This window comes from Calidris pugnax, unplaced genomic scaffold, assembly GCF_001431845.1.
Source record: "Calidris pugnax isolate Ruff unplaced genomic scaffold, ASM143184v1 scaffold44, whole genome shotgun sequence".
NCBI lineage: Eukaryota > Metazoa > Chordata > Aves > Charadriiformes > Scolopacidae > Calidris > Calidris pugnax.
This window is the reverse complement of record NW_015094506.1, coordinates 36898866-36913894: the sequence shown is the minus strand read 5'-3', so window position 1 is coordinate 36913894 and position 15029 is coordinate 36898866. Positions and strand designations below refer to the sequence as shown.

At 43.2% G+C, this 15029-nt stretch overlaps 1 protein-coding gene across 5 annotated transcripts in view; it reads left to right on the top strand.

Annotated features, from left to right (window-relative positions):
- Nucleotides 1-151: 151 nt before the first annotated feature.
- The window catches only part of GRM8 (glutamate receptor, metabotropic 8), a 351962-nt gene continuing 337084 nt past the window's right edge, over nucleotides 152-15029 (top strand). For 2 of the 5 annotated variants that reach the window (XM_014964101.1, XM_014964097.1), the window contains exons 1-2: nucleotides 152-431; nucleotides 7161-7994. In XM_014964101.1, the coding sequence (XP_014819587.1) occupies nucleotides 7485-7994 (510 nt within the window). In that variant the 5' untranslated portion in view covers nucleotides 152-431; nucleotides 7161-7484. Of the gene's footprint in view, nucleotides 432-1687; nucleotides 1724-1935; nucleotides 2037-5985; nucleotides 6064-7160; nucleotides 7995-15029 lie in introns of those variants that run through there. The other 3 variants (XM_014964098.1, XM_014964100.1, XM_014964099.1) reach the window with 3 other exon arrangements.

Below are 15029 nucleotides of genomic sequence, written 5' to 3'. Positions count from 1 at the left end.
GGCGTTTTCTTACTTGTCCGTGAGCGGCGCGGCCGGTCGGTGCGTGGGTCCGGTGCCGCGATTGAGCGGCGAGGCGGCAGAGGGTGGGAATCGTCACGGGGGGGGCTGAGCCACCGGTCCCAAAAAGTTGGGTTGGTTTTTTTTATTTTTTTTATTTTTTATTTTTTTTTAGGCGAGGGGAGGAGGAATAAGGAAGGAGGCGGCGGAGCCGGCTGGGCTCGGGTAACCGCGGGTGCTGTGCAGCACGACGGAACCCACTCTCCGGGATACCTGTCCCGGGCTGAGCCCGGCACCTGGAGCTGACGCTACCGGGGGAAGCCGTTGGAGACGGCGGTTGTACAGAAATTACCTCACGCTATTCCCGGCTGGCGCCCGGTATTAATTCCCGTGACCTCTACAGTAACATGGATATGCAACTCTTTTCGATCAAGGTATTTGTGTACGTGTGTGTGTCCGCTTTAGTTCTTATTTGAAGGGGAGAGGAGTCCACAAATGCTGCAAGTTTTACCTCAGTTAACGGTTTGGGGTTGGGCAATCCTCCCCGCCCGCTTCGTGGCGCCGGGGGCTTTTTTTTTTTTTTTTTTTTTTTTTTTTTTAATTATTTATCATTTGCCCCCTTTGGGGCGCCGGGGGTTTTTTTTTTTTTTTTTTTTTTTGCTTTAATTATTTATCATTTTTATTGTCGATATCCTCCCCCGGTCAGCTCTATCGAAAGAGATCCCGGGCACGGTGCCGTCACGGCAGCGAGCGAAAAGGGAGGGTCTGGGTGCTCCTGAAGAGTGAGAGCTCCCCTTTGCCTCCTTAACTGGGTCCTCTCCCACCCCCGAGAGGAGGGGGGGGGGGGCACAGGGGTTCCCCCGCGCTCCCCGCCACCCTGTTCCCGTTTCGCTGACCGGGAGGGAAGAGGGGGCTCCCGCCGCCCAGGGGGGACGGGGCCAGCCCTGCCCGCCGCCCTCAACTTCTCGCTGGGCTCCGGGGCCGGGTTGGGGTGAGCTGCCGCCTGCCCGCACCGCACCGCACGCCGGGTGGGCTCCGCGGGGGAGACCCCCGTGACCCTGGGGCGGGAAGGGGAAGGGGGATCCCCGCCGGGCTCCGGGGGCTTCCTCTCCTGAGGAAGAGGGCGTGTGAGGCTGTGCCGGCCCGCAGCAAAGGGTGAGCTGTCTCCGGCGCGGAGCAGCATCCCCCAGCGCTGGCATGTGTTGCGGGAATCCGAAGTGTTGGCAGGTGAATGTATTATACGGTTAAAGAAAAGCAAAAAAAACCCAAAACAACAAACCCTCAGCACAACTCAAGTAATAAATATCGATCAGTGACCCAAAGTGCATGCAAATCCTGCGTTGGCATTTTGGAGTTCGCAAGCTTCTGACCTCTGGGACCGGGGATTCATTAAAAGAGACTTAGGTTTTCATTGAGGGGGAACTGAAGCGCATTAAAGCTGACCGGTTGATGCAAGGAGAGGAAGGATCCGCCGGCGGCTGTAAATAAAAGGCGACGCTTGTTTTTTTGCATCGTCGCCGACGGAGGTGCGGTGCTCCCGGCCGGGGCTCCTGCTGGCAGATCCGCATGTCCCCGCCGCCCCCCGCGCACCGTCCGCCTCGGCCGCAAGGCCGCGGAGCGAAGCGGTGCAAACCCGTCCTACGGCCGCGACCGGGAAGGAGCGAGGCCCCGGGGAGAGCCGCGCCGAGGCTGTGCCGGAATCCCGCAACCGCAGACGCCGGCTGGGGTAGGGATGAGCCCGGGAAGAGAGAGAGCAAAATAATAATAATAATAATAAATAGCTTGGCTAAGTGAAGTGGAGAACAATAGGGGGCTCCCTTCAAGGGAGAAGCACCGCGGTGATGGGCGGTAGCGGCGGAGGTGCGCGGGGAGAGGCGGCTCGCCCAGCCCCGGGGGCGCTCCCGGGGCCCCTCCGCCGGGCGGGGCCGGCCGGGGCCGGGCAGGTCGCGCTGGCCCTTCCCGGGGCCGGGAAAGGTGCCGGGATGCGTTAGGAACCCAGGGGCAGCCGGGAACGCGCGGAGGAGCCGCACGGAAAGCCGGTGCGTGGCCGGGTGTCTGCTGCCGGCGGGGCGGGGGGAGAAACCGCGGTGCGAGGTGCGGAGTGAGTGCTGGGCGGGGTGCGCGGAGTGCGGTGCGCGGCGTGCGGTTGTCAGGGTGCGGTGCGGAGCGCTGCGCGGAACGCCCCGGCGTGCGAGGAGCGGGGTGCGGAGCGCGGTGCGGGGCTCGTCGCCGCCGCTCGGCGGGGTCGGCCGCGGACACGGCGCGGGGGCGGGAGGGGGGGGGGTGTCTTTCCTGCAGGGTGGCCCGGGATGATTTCGCCGGGCGGCTGCGTTTGTCGGGGGCAGAGCCCCGCACCCGGGGCACCGGGCTGCCCTGCCCAGCGGCTGCCCTGAGCCCCGAGCTGTGCCGCCGGGGAGCGGGGGTCTGGCGGGAAGAGGGTAAAACGCAAACAGAAGCAAGAGGGAAAGCTCCCCAAGGCTGTCTGGGAAAATCTCCTTGATCGTCACTCGCCAAAACCAGAGGTGAAACCAACTCGAAAAGGTGTTAATATTGATGGGGTTTATTCAGCTGTGGAGACCAGGCTGGGGCAGAGGAAAATATTTCATGCTGTTTCCTTTTTAAAAATCACAAGCTCCGGTCAGTCTTGCCCTGCCAGAAGGACCTGTGCTGGGTTTTGGCGGGGTAGCTTGTTTGGAAAACGAGTATTTGCAGGGCGGAAAGTGAAGGCAGGTGTGCTGGGGTATTTGGAAAGAGGCTGATTGGACTGAGTGGAGGCATTTCTGTCCTGGTGCACCAGGAGGAAATAGTTGCTGTAAACGAGATGCTGAGGGTGACTCGCCTGAAAGTCCTGATTATTGTGTAAAGGTTACCTCTGTGGCAGGGGCATAGCAAATCATTACGGAAGAGCTGAGGTGGATAAGACTACTTACATCAGTGAAGAATTCTCCTGCAGGTTAGGAGTTGTGATGTCAAGGCCTAAGGTTTTCCAAATTCCCTTCTGTTGTCAGCAAAACCCATTAATCTCCTCTGTATGTCAGGTTACTGTATGCAGGTGGCACCTCTTCACCTGCTCTGGGTGGAAACTCGGCTATTTGTTCGTCGCTGAATGCTGTGCAGGAGAAAGAGGCAACTTTTATGAACATTGCAAAGAACATTAGCAAGATAATTCTTATTTGATAGCTCAGAAGTAACATCGGTAGTAGAAAGTCAAAATAAGCACACTTTTGCCATTTTTTTTTCTCCTCAGAACTTCTTAATGGAAGACGCTATTATTTTATTTTCATTCAGCAAATCCAGATCAGTTTTGCATTGACTGGACAGCCTGACGTTCTGTGAAAGCAGAAATGGGTTTTCACTCTAAGATTTCACGGGTTAATGTGTTTTTTAAAATTTATTTTATTTTAATGCAGTTCAAATGTGCTTCAAATGCAATGACAAATGAATTTCTTGGCTTCAAACAAAATTTTAAGTAGTCTTTCTCAGACGCTCCTCCCCTCCTCCCCCTCCCCAGCTTTTTGTTGTCACTCTGTAAAGGGTTTGAGTCTGACAGGCAATGTCAATTAAAAAATGTTCCATGAAGTTCAGTGAACACATTTTCCTGCTTATGCTGCGGAGATTAGTTCTTGTTCCTGCAGCTGTCTGTAATGTGAGATTTTTTTAAACAATATTTCCAGATGAAGATATCAAATCTTCCTATATGATTTCAGCCATGACTTTGGTGCCAGCTGACGATGGCTCTTTCGGGAACCTCGTTACCAAAATAGAGACACTACCTATATTTGTCAAAGTGTTTATCTGTCACTCTAAGTTCGTTATTTATACCTGTTCGTTAACAGAAAGGACTCCCATAATGAACCCTGTCACTGTCAGAGCAGTGAGTCTGTGGCTGGAATAGTGACTGGTCCAGGCACGTGCCGATGCACTGACTCTGGCAACGTGGTATCAAAGTACCCATCCTCGCGTACCACTTATCCCATAAAGCTGAATGATTTTACGAAGGAAGTAATTTCAGAACCAGACACTACATGCAGAAGTTTCCATGTCCCCTGTCTTGCAGTACCCCGCCTCCTTAGGTTTAAAAATAAATATATATTCTAGCAGAACAAGTGGAGGTTTGTGCTGAAATACTGACTTTAAAAATAGCAGTATGTTCTGATAATGCCAGATATATTTAATGAATTAAACCCAAGAGAAGCTTGTATTCCAAGGTGACTGGAAGAGAGGCTTTGTGGTGCACTTACTCTTGGACTGTGCTGGGGAAAGGTGTGAATTTCTGCTCCGAAGTCATGTTTCTAGTGCACACCAACTACTACAGTGGGGAATCTGTCAAATCGAGAATATATTTGCATTAATTCAAAATTTTATGGTCAATTGGAAAAGGACAGCATTTTACATTGAATGAAATCTCTGCACATGAGGAAAGTTCATTCAGGCTTTATAGCCTGGAGGCCCATGCTTTTTCACTAAAATTCATTGATAAAAATGGAATTAATTTAATCAGATGCTCTCTGCTTAGCTACGTAGGCTTACAACATTCTGTAAAAGTTAATATTAATCAATATATGAAAAGCAGCGTGGCATGAATAAATTAGGCAGTGCAATAAAAGCTTTTACTTCCTAGGTGACATAGAAAAAGACTAAAAGCTCTTACATTTTTAAAAAGAACATTTTAAAATTTTATTTCTGTTTTATAGACAAGCTGTGGACACTTGCAGCAAAGAAACGTACTTTTTCAGGAAAACATGCAAGCTGAGGCAGAGCAATTAATGCTTATGTAGACTTGTAATGTTGAAGAATAATTATTATCAAGTCATTTGGCTTTCAGTGAGTTCCAGACAAGGTATTGGATGAGGATATTGGGTTCACTGTAGCTTCACTATTGTTGTTGGAATTGGGTTGTAATAGTTGAGTTCATCACTATTGCTATTTGTTTGTACAAAGACTGACACTTGCTTTAATTTCTGGGCATTCTATGGCTGTAAGGAATTGATCTGAGGCTGAGAGAGAAAAATAGCATTTCTTTTCTTCATTAATGTTTTCACTTTTTCAGTGGTGCTTTCTTGCTCTCCATACAGTGTTAAAGAGGAGCAGTCTTTATCTTTTATTCCCTCAGAGATCTGCTTCCTGTATGGATTGTACATACACACACAGGCTAATGAGTTGGTTGTTCATTGTGGAACCAGAAAGGAAATTGCCTCTGTGTCTATTTTAGGAGTAGCTACAACTTTTACTCTTTGCTTTTTTGAACTGTGTTTTTCTGCTAAGGCAATCAAGACATCAGACAGTTGTGTCTAGTTAATAGTGAATGAGATCTTTTCTCCGTAGCGTGGGCACAGAAGAAACATCCCATGGGGCTGGATGAACTCACATGGTGACAGTCAAGTTCCTTCAGTTGTGACTGAGTCTGGGTTCAGTTCATGGGGCCAAAGCCTGGTCAGATTTGCAAACTATGTGCCCAAAAGGAGCCAAAGGAGAACGATGGGATTATCACATCAAACAGCGCAGACTTTGTTTCATTTAGATTCAGTCCTGGGCCCAATTCAAGCAAAACTCAATGTTAAGAGGCACTGAAAGTCTTGTGTGCTGCTGTTCCCAATTGCAGTGATTTTATTCACGCCCATTAAACATGTTTCATTTTAGAGTCGTTGCTCTGTTAACCAAATCACAGTGAGATACCTGTACATTCAATAGAAGACTTTCCGTTGTGACTGTTTTTCTCAGGTCTTCAAACAGCCACTATTTAAAAACTCTTCAGCTTTTGTGAGCTTTGTATTATCATTTTGGGGAAAACGTGTAACAAAATTAATGTAAGAAGAAAATGATCAATGCAAAGCATTTTAAAACCACATCTTGAGTATTGTTACCACATAATATATAAAAATCTTGTGGAAAATAATTCAAAATGCCTTTGAAAAACTATAGGGTTGTCTATAACTATTTTCTAATTTTGTCTACAATTGTCTTCTAATTTAATCATGTTTTTGGTAGGAAGCAGTCAGATCACTAGGGACAAAGCACATATCTACAGATCAACCTGTTGCCTGGATCTTCTATATAGGCAGTGAGGTAGGCAATTCTTCAGTGTGATCAATTTCATAATAAATAAGAGCTTTTTAAAGAAAAGGATCAGGTCCACTGCTCTCCAAAGTCTATGACAGGTGCCTTGAGAGACTGGCTCAGTTGCAGTTGCCCACAGCGTGCCTATCCAGTATTTGGGAAAATTAATTCCCTCTCTCTTCTCCTCAGAGGTCTAAAAATTTATTCAGGCACGTGTAATTTTGTTAAATATTGAAATAAATAAAAGCCACTCACTTGAAAATTAAAGGGAGGGCAATTTTAACAGGTGTCTAGATATGTAGGCTGAAATCTTGAACTTGTTAAAATCAGTGGGGCTTCTCCAGATGTTAATGAGAGCACAACATTGTTGCTATTTAATTTGGTCCAAATGCAAGCAGAGAATAGAGATTTTATTAATGTTGGGCCTCAGCTCAAGTGAAACGTTGGGAAGGGATTACTGGGTGTTCAGCTGGTTTCCTAACAGAATACATTGTGCTCTCTTTGCTTAAGAAATCAGCTACCTTTTCATAAAAGTAATTTAGTATTAGAAATTATCTGGAAGGCATTTTAGATATATAGTAAGCCCAGAAAAAAGTGAATTCCACTGGAGAAATAATCAGTTTAATATCCAAATGAATTGAATGTGCTTGTACTGCAGCGGCTGAAGAGCGTACTTAAATTCAGGAGCCCTGATTACTCCATTGTCATAAATGGAACCTCTCTGTGAGTGAGAGTGTAAGTAGTTATTGCACTTCTGTGGGCTGGAACAGAATGATACAGCAAAACAGAAAATACAATGTGTTACGGATCAAATCTGTTTCTGGATGTCAGGCAATGCAAAGGTAAATAGGAATTACTGGTTGGAATCTGAACACCAAGCTTAGTTTAGTTCCCCTGATTTGGCTTTTGCTCTGCTGGTATCATCAATTTCCTGGCTTGTAGCACAGTGCAGCCAGGTGTTCAAACTCACAGAAGGCCAAGAATTACTCCCATACAGAATATTGGAAGTAAAACCTCGGCGATGTAACTCATAGTCGAAAGTAAATATGCTGTGTGACAGGTATAAAACTGCTGAACTAAATGGTATTTCTCACCGTCTTTTTCAGAAGTACCTCAGCTGCAGGGCAAAATACAAGGACATAAGCTACTGACCTCCTCTTAGCATCAGGACCCTACACTTCACCATCAATTAAGAGCAATTGAAAACCACCTCTTGGAAAAGCTCATCAACCCATGACATCAGTGGACACCTTTTGTAAAACACATTTTATGTACTTCTACTGAGACACTTTTTCTACCTACCACATGATTCTATATTACTTACTGGGCACTGATGGTAGCCTCCAGAAAGTGCAGCTTCAAATGGTCAACCTCATCCTTTAGCAAGAAGAAAATCTGGATACTGGACAGCAACAAAGTCTTCAGAGAAAATGGTATACGAAGGAAAACGATTAGTTTCCTGCCATTGTTTCTTCCTGTTAACAGCCAAATTCTGCTGGATACTCACCGTGATGCAAAGAACTCATGGCCAGGAATATGCCCACTCCATCCGCCTGGATGGGGACATCATCTTGGGAGGACTGTTCCCCGTCCATGCAAAAGGGGATAGAGGGGTGCCTTGTGGGGAGCTCAAGAAGGAGAAAGGGATCCACAGACTAGAGGCAATGCTGTATGCAATTGATCAGATTAATAAAGACCCTGATCTTCTCGCCAATATCACCTTAGGTGTCCGGATTCTTGATACGTGTTCCAGGGACACTTACGCATTGGAGCAATCCTTAACATTTGTGCAAGCGTTGATAGAAAAAGATGGTTCAGACGTGAAGTGTGCTAATGGTGACCCACCTATTTTCACTAAGCCAGACAAGATATCAGGTGTGATAGGTGCTGCAGCAAGTTCTGTGTCCATTATGGTCGCAAATATTTTAAGACTTTTTAAGGTAAGGAAAATTTTTTATCTCTCTTTTAAATTTCAAGCACAATGAAACGAGTGAGCTAATTGTATTGTGTTACCTTCAAAAAAGAAAGGACTTTTTTTTAGATTCAGAATTCTGAACTGACTGGTTTGGCCTTTCAAAGCAAAGGGGAAAAAAAATATGCAATGAATGCAGACCCTAATTTAAGGTGTGAAATGTCTCTCTTGAAATTTTAAAGAACCAGAACACATCTTAATTCTTTAAGGATTTGTATCCTTATCTTTTACTACTTACATTTGCTCCATATTGAGTGTTTATGCTCACCAAGACTAGGTTGAGATTGATTTTTCAAATTTCCAGGAGAATGAAATATAGGGTTTAAACACAAATCCATTTCTAGGAGGACCATGTAATTTCCCTAAATAGGAAGATATGCCAGTAATAATCTAATGCTATTGATGTTCATGTCTAGTCAAATGAAATGTACTGAAATATCTGTGATTTCCTTGAAGTCTTAATCTCCTCCATACTTTTTACAAGGTGATATTTTTTTCCAGACTTTGTTATCACTTTGTGAGAGATTACTTTTGGACAACTGTTCTACTGGCATTTCCTTCCATATACTTTATTCAGCTTTGGCATTATAAATAATGGAAAAGTAAACCTGTCACTTTTAAACTTGCTAAGTTAGATGGGAGGATGAACACATTCTAATCCATCAACTTAGCTGGAACAGATCAGGCAGCATACATTTAATTTGTAATCCTATGCAACGGCAAACAGACGATGGGAAGTTGAGCACTTTCTTCTACACATGGAACATCTGTAACTTTTGTCTGAATCTACTACTGTCCTACTGCCCCCTGTTATTCAGACTCATTCCTTCTATTCAAAAATCTTGCTTTATGTCCTACAACTTCATAACCACCAAAGACCACTTAAAGACCGTTTCTTTGACTTTGGTGGAGAAGATTCTGGTATCATTGAATATTGCTGTTATGTATTTTGAAAAGTGTTGGACTTGTTTTCTAATTGTTGTAACTGACAGATTGATTAGAAGTAAGGAAAGACTGGCTTTTTTGGGAAGATTTCTCAAATTGGCAAAGTGTTTCAGTCATTTAAAGGGAGATTTTTGTCCTTCCCTCTGGTTCTCCCATGAAGGGCATAATGGTGGATTTACAGTTCAGTGGAGGAGCAAAGTATTGGCTGGGTTGTGGTCAGGTGTTCATTCCAATCTCAAAACTGACCCGTAGCTGCACTGACTGCATAGGTTTGAGACTAGTGGACTTGTTCCAGCTAGCTAAATGTTTTGCTTCTGAAAAATCAAGTACACAAAGCTGAGCTAAGACTTAAAAATGTTCTATTCTGAGAGCACCTCTGGAGCTGTGCCTGGTGGGGGAGGCCTGTCTTTCCTGGGAACAATCATGCATGCTGCGGGAGATTCCTATTTTTAATTTCACATCCTTTTTTGAAGTTGTGTTACCCTATTAAATAATGCATAGTTCTGAAGTGGTGATAGATGGAACGGTCACTTCAATACCCATCATAATGCATGGCCACATAGACTACTGCTTGCATCCAGTTTTGAGTTGAATTCAGTGCCGTAGACTGATTTAAGAAACTAAGCCTTGTAAGACATGCATTAACTGTGAATTAAGAGCAGCAAGAAGGAAAGAGGCCTATGAATTGTCTAAGATAGCAGCAATTTGTCTTCTGAAACCATGACAGCTACCTCCTGATTTCCATTATGCAATAAGATTGCAAATAACGTTCTACTGCAGTCTTAATCAATAGAGGGTCACGTGATATCCCCTCTGGGGAAAGATCTTATTTACCCATTTAATTGATGTAACACAGCTGCTGGCAAAAGGAGGAGACATCTCTTTTAGTTTTAATTATAGATCCTGCACGAATATTCTTAATAATGTAAAAAATGACAAATTATACCCTTTAATGTCTGATGTTGGACATGCATCTGAAGTACGTTTTTACACCTTCCTCTAAGAAGTAGATCTGTTATCTCTGCATGTGTAAAGGCTTCTGGATAAGGCCCTCATTTAGCAGTGCTATAGAATTCATTCACAATGGTTATAGTCAGGAAGATTAGGAAATTAAGGATCATTTGCCAGAAATATAGAAGTATAATCCAGTTTGGGTTGGACCAAAAGCATAGGCTGAGATTCTCAGCTGATACATCACCACAGCTCTTCAGCTGAAGACCAGGACCTTGATCCGTGCTCATGAAGCCTCCAGGTATGAAATTGTGTTTACTGTACCTTGGGATATGTCAAGGCTGGGCCCTCAGCTGGTGTAAACGCCTGTAGTTTCATTGAAGTCGGTGATCACCATCATGCAAATGCTTGTTTCCATTATATCCAGGATGAGTATGATTCATCTATATTTCTGTCTAGCAGTTCTATTCAGCAAGTTGAACCTGCAATTTGAAGTTCAGTATTGCTTTAATATCTACTCTGAAGTTCCTAAATGTCAGGACTACATATTATTTGAGAACACTGTCATCCAGAGAAATTTTAATCTGCGAAGAAACTGTGAGAAGTGTATTATATCACTCAATGTGAATACACAAACAAAGGTAGCCTGAGAAATAGTATGCTCTGCAGCTCGGATTTTCACACTGCTATTTTTCTTTTTATTGCCATTTTTTTTCTTTCTTTTATTGATTTTACAGCATAGAACATACAGGTCAATAGTCCTACCTGATGATCTCGTGGATAGCATAAACGGATTGTTAGTGAAGGTATCCTTTTATCTAGGTGTTTTCATGAGAAGAGAGGAGGGAGAGCATGACAGAAAATGACCTTCATCTGTAGCCTTTCACCTGGTCAAATGGTTCACCTTCAGTTCTTCTCTCTCCTTTCTCCTTTTGTGAATTTCCAGGCACACTACTGCATAGCAGATGATTTTTCTGCCCTTAGTAGGTCTGATACATTATGGTCCAAATTTGGAAAGCCTAAATTTCACCTGTTGATGACTTTTAGACCTTTCAGAGGCACTTCACAAACAGGCAACATTCAAGGAATTAACTGTTTGAAAGTGGACCTGTTATTCCTTGATTATTGTAAGGAGGCTGCTGTTTGCCTTATGTTACTCCGGTGCTTGAGTCAAAAGAAATTTGTGTGAAACAGTCGCTTATTAAGCTTTCAGAACTTGGAGGTAGTTTTGCTGCAAATATAGTGGAAGGAGGAGAGGACCTTCACAGTTGAGCACAGAAGGACTATGCTGCGTAGTAACACAGTAGCTACCTACTCAAACAGTTCTCTGTGGATCTCAGGACAGAGTGTCCCCAGATAAAGTTGTTGTCTTATCATTTAATTGTTGTTTATGTCAGAGAGCATCAGGAGTGGGCTGCTTCACAAGGGAAATTGAGAAAGGAGCTGAGGGGACAGCAAGGGAAGAAGGGCAGTGGTCTGACAAATGGGGACAGAGCCTCACCTGACTGAGAAAAAAAGAAATAGGTCCATCCATGTAACCAGGTTCAGTCCAGTGGTTGCCAGACAAATCCCTAGTAGTAAGGCAGGTTGATGGTCAACCAGGAACTCAAGTCAGCAAGGCAAGGTACATGGCCAGCATCAAGGTACACAGCCAGCAGCTCAAGCAGGAGCCCAGAACAAGGGCCAGAGCTGAAATACAGCTGCTGAGCAAACAAGGTGAACAAAGGTCCTGATAAGGCTTCTCGTTGCTCTTCTCACAACTTTGCTGTTTTCCTGAGCTGAGCCAGGGTCACATATCTGCACCATATTGGAGATGACCTTGAACACATGGAGCAAAATCCAGAGCTGGGGAAGGAAGGGTGTTGCAGAGCCTGTTGGTACATTCAGGGCCTTGGCAGGTTTGTAGCATCTCTCATGGAAGTAACTAAAAATTGGACAGACAGGCACGGGAGAGCCTCTTTCCTTTCTTCTGGTACACCAGGAGCTGCTCTTTCCTCTTGGTAACAGGAGGTGACATTGTTTAGTTTTTGGGGTTTTTTTTCAGTTTGGAAATCCTGCTGCCAAGCTGTTTTCAGTTTGGCTGGTAGGATCTGTTGAGGGGCTGGCTGTCCCCAATGGCCAACTCTCAATAGCACAAGGGCAACTTTTCTATTGAGTGGATCACTCAAAGTCTTACTTTTACCCTCTTCTCTGGCTTTGTCTAATTGAAATTTTGGCTTCCTGTAGGGTCCTCAGGCATGGCCAGGTGGTATCCGTTAGCTTCTTTGTGTGATGCTCACAAGCATTTCGGCTGTTCCCGGTCCTTCAAAACTTGGCCTGGAGGAAAGAAGAGACTCTGTAACTTAGCTTACTTTGTGTGTTATGTTCCTTGTATTCAAAGTTTCTACTTGTTTAATATCCGAATAATCCATGTCAATGGTTAAAATCTGCTGGAAGAAAGAGAGCCATTTGTTTATGCCAGTATCGTCCCATCTTAAAACCTCATGCTATTTCTGAACTCCTTGGTACACTCCATCTGTCACCTTCACACATCTTCTAGCCAATGTCACGGTGGGAGCAGCCTGGGGATGATGGTTTGCATGTGAATTGAGATGGATGGACAGTATGCTTGGTGAATTGTGATCATAAGTTTTATGTGTATATTTATGTACATGTGTATAAAGCCAAAATATTAATCATCAGTTTTGTTCCTTGTCTTGCTTTTCCTTTCCATTTGCTTTGCCTTGCCTTCTGTTTTCTCCTCTTTTCCCAAGACTAAATGACTTACTTCCTCTTTTTGGTCAAATTACCTTCTTGCTGCACCCCTGTAATCCACTTTAATAGCTGCTGTCTAGAGGGACTGACATTCACCTTATGCACATTTCTGTTATACATTTCATACACATTTACGTTTTCAGAAGTACAGGTACAAATGACATGATGGAGTTACTCTTTCAACTTTATGTGCAACCATCCCAAAATGCAAGGGATAGGTTTTTTTCAGTAAATCTGGAAATTAATGTACTACACATTTTATTTATTTGCTTTGATTGTTTCCTTGCCTCATTCTGGGTTTTAGTGTCTATCTTTGGCTGGCAGCCTTGCACAGCTATCAGGGCTGTACCTGGATGATGCTTTTTTAGGCTCAGTTGCAGGTCTTTTTATGTTTGGCTGCCATATGGTGCTCTTGCTGCCTTGTGTTCCAGACCTACACAAATCACCAGACAAGACTCCCAGAAACCAGGGCATTGCCATTGTACAGAGCCCAGCCTCACTGAATTTCATAAATACAGGGCTGTGTATTTATTTGTGGCAACAGAGGGCATCTCATGATTGCAGGGAATATGATGTGGTGCTTAGGGACGTGGTTTAGCAGCGGACTTGGCAGTGCTAGGTTAACGGTTGGACTCAGTGAACTTTTCCAACATAAATGATTCTATGATGTAAATAAAATGTGGTAACATTTTACCACACAATGTCAGAGAGGACATACATGGTTTTCTGAGGCAAACTGAACTGTACACAGATTCTGACTCTAGAGCTATGGAAATTCTTGCACCTCGTTAGCATTACTGACTTCAGAGGCTCTAGAAGGATGCAGGAGTCAGTCTCTTTCATATCTGACTGCAGAACCTTTCTCATAAAGGAAGTGCTTTACCTTAAACTTATAAGAAGTGAAGAACAGGCTCAAGAATTTTACCCAACATATTGGCATTCATTAATAAAAAATGTCCTTAAACAGATTAAAAATACCAATTTCCTGTTCACTGTGTCATGCTACATTTGTCAATAACATTTTCTGCTGCATAGCATTTGAAATTTGAAATAGCATGATTTTTTTTTTTGGTGGTTAAAACATATGTGAAAAATCTTGTGTGAAGTGTGAAGAAAAAATTGTTGTTAGTAGGGAGAAGACTACTGAAACATTTTGAAATCAGCTCTTAAGATGAACAGATTTGTTTTACTTTTGTTCTAGATAATATTTTCACTTTCTGAATCATTTTTAATTATAAAAGGAACCCATTGCCAATATATCCCATTTAATTTTACAGTGTTTTTTGTAGCTTATTACAAGCATGTATCTGTTTAGTGCCTAAGCATCTTGTCTTGTTATTGGCTGGAAAATACCATTATAATCATTCAAATTTTTTTTTTTTTTTTTTTTTTTTTTATTTCGCTCCTTTTATATAAAAAAGCTGCTAGCAAGCAGAAATGTGATCAAAGTGAAATTGCATGGGAGTTTGTGTTAAATTTTTTTTTTTTTTTTTTTTTCATAATTCAGCTCCTTTTATATAGAAAAAACATTCATATCTCTTTATATTTCTATGGTAGTAGGTAGTTGATTATGCAAAAAACACTTTTAATTCAACTATGGTTCTTCTATCAATACCAGATTAAATATGTTAAATGGTCAAGAGAGGGAATCGCTAGGTCAACACCAATAGAAAGTTATAGATACAACAGATACTTTGCAAGTATTAATAATGAAACAGTTGGGAAATTCTTTAGTTGCAACCAGAGGAAATAATAGGTTTTCTGTTTCTGTGAAAACTGCTAGGACTGATTAGCATCAAATTTTATTTGTGCTAAGCTGCTTGAGGCAAGGGAGTACAAAAGCAACTTGATGCATTCATTTACTATTTTACAGTATATTAGTTCCTTAAATATTCCTCTAAAGATTGAACATTTTTAGTCTTCTCCCATTCCCAGATGGAGCTATAACTAGTGGTTAGAGAAAAGGGGCAATCTGATTTTCAGTATTATTTTCCACCTTTGTCAGTAGTTTGCTACAGGGCTTGAGAAGCGTCTCTTGACATTTTTGTGCTTCTCTTTTGTCATTTTGATTTGCTTGTATTTAACCATTTCACAGAAAGAATGGGAAGCTTGATTTAAGGTTTGTTAAATGGTTTGAGATGTCTCCCCTGTTTTTTGTAGGCAGGCTGAAGCTGTTTTGATGTCATTCCATCACCACAGTGTGTGAGCATCTTACAATGAGAGTGCAGCTATTAGAGACCAATGGTCTGATTTTCTTTCTAATTCCCTGAGGGCAGTTGGCACTATCTATTTGTCTGTCTATCTACCTTTCTATCTTTCCCTCATATGAAGGAAACTGCATATGCAGAGAGAA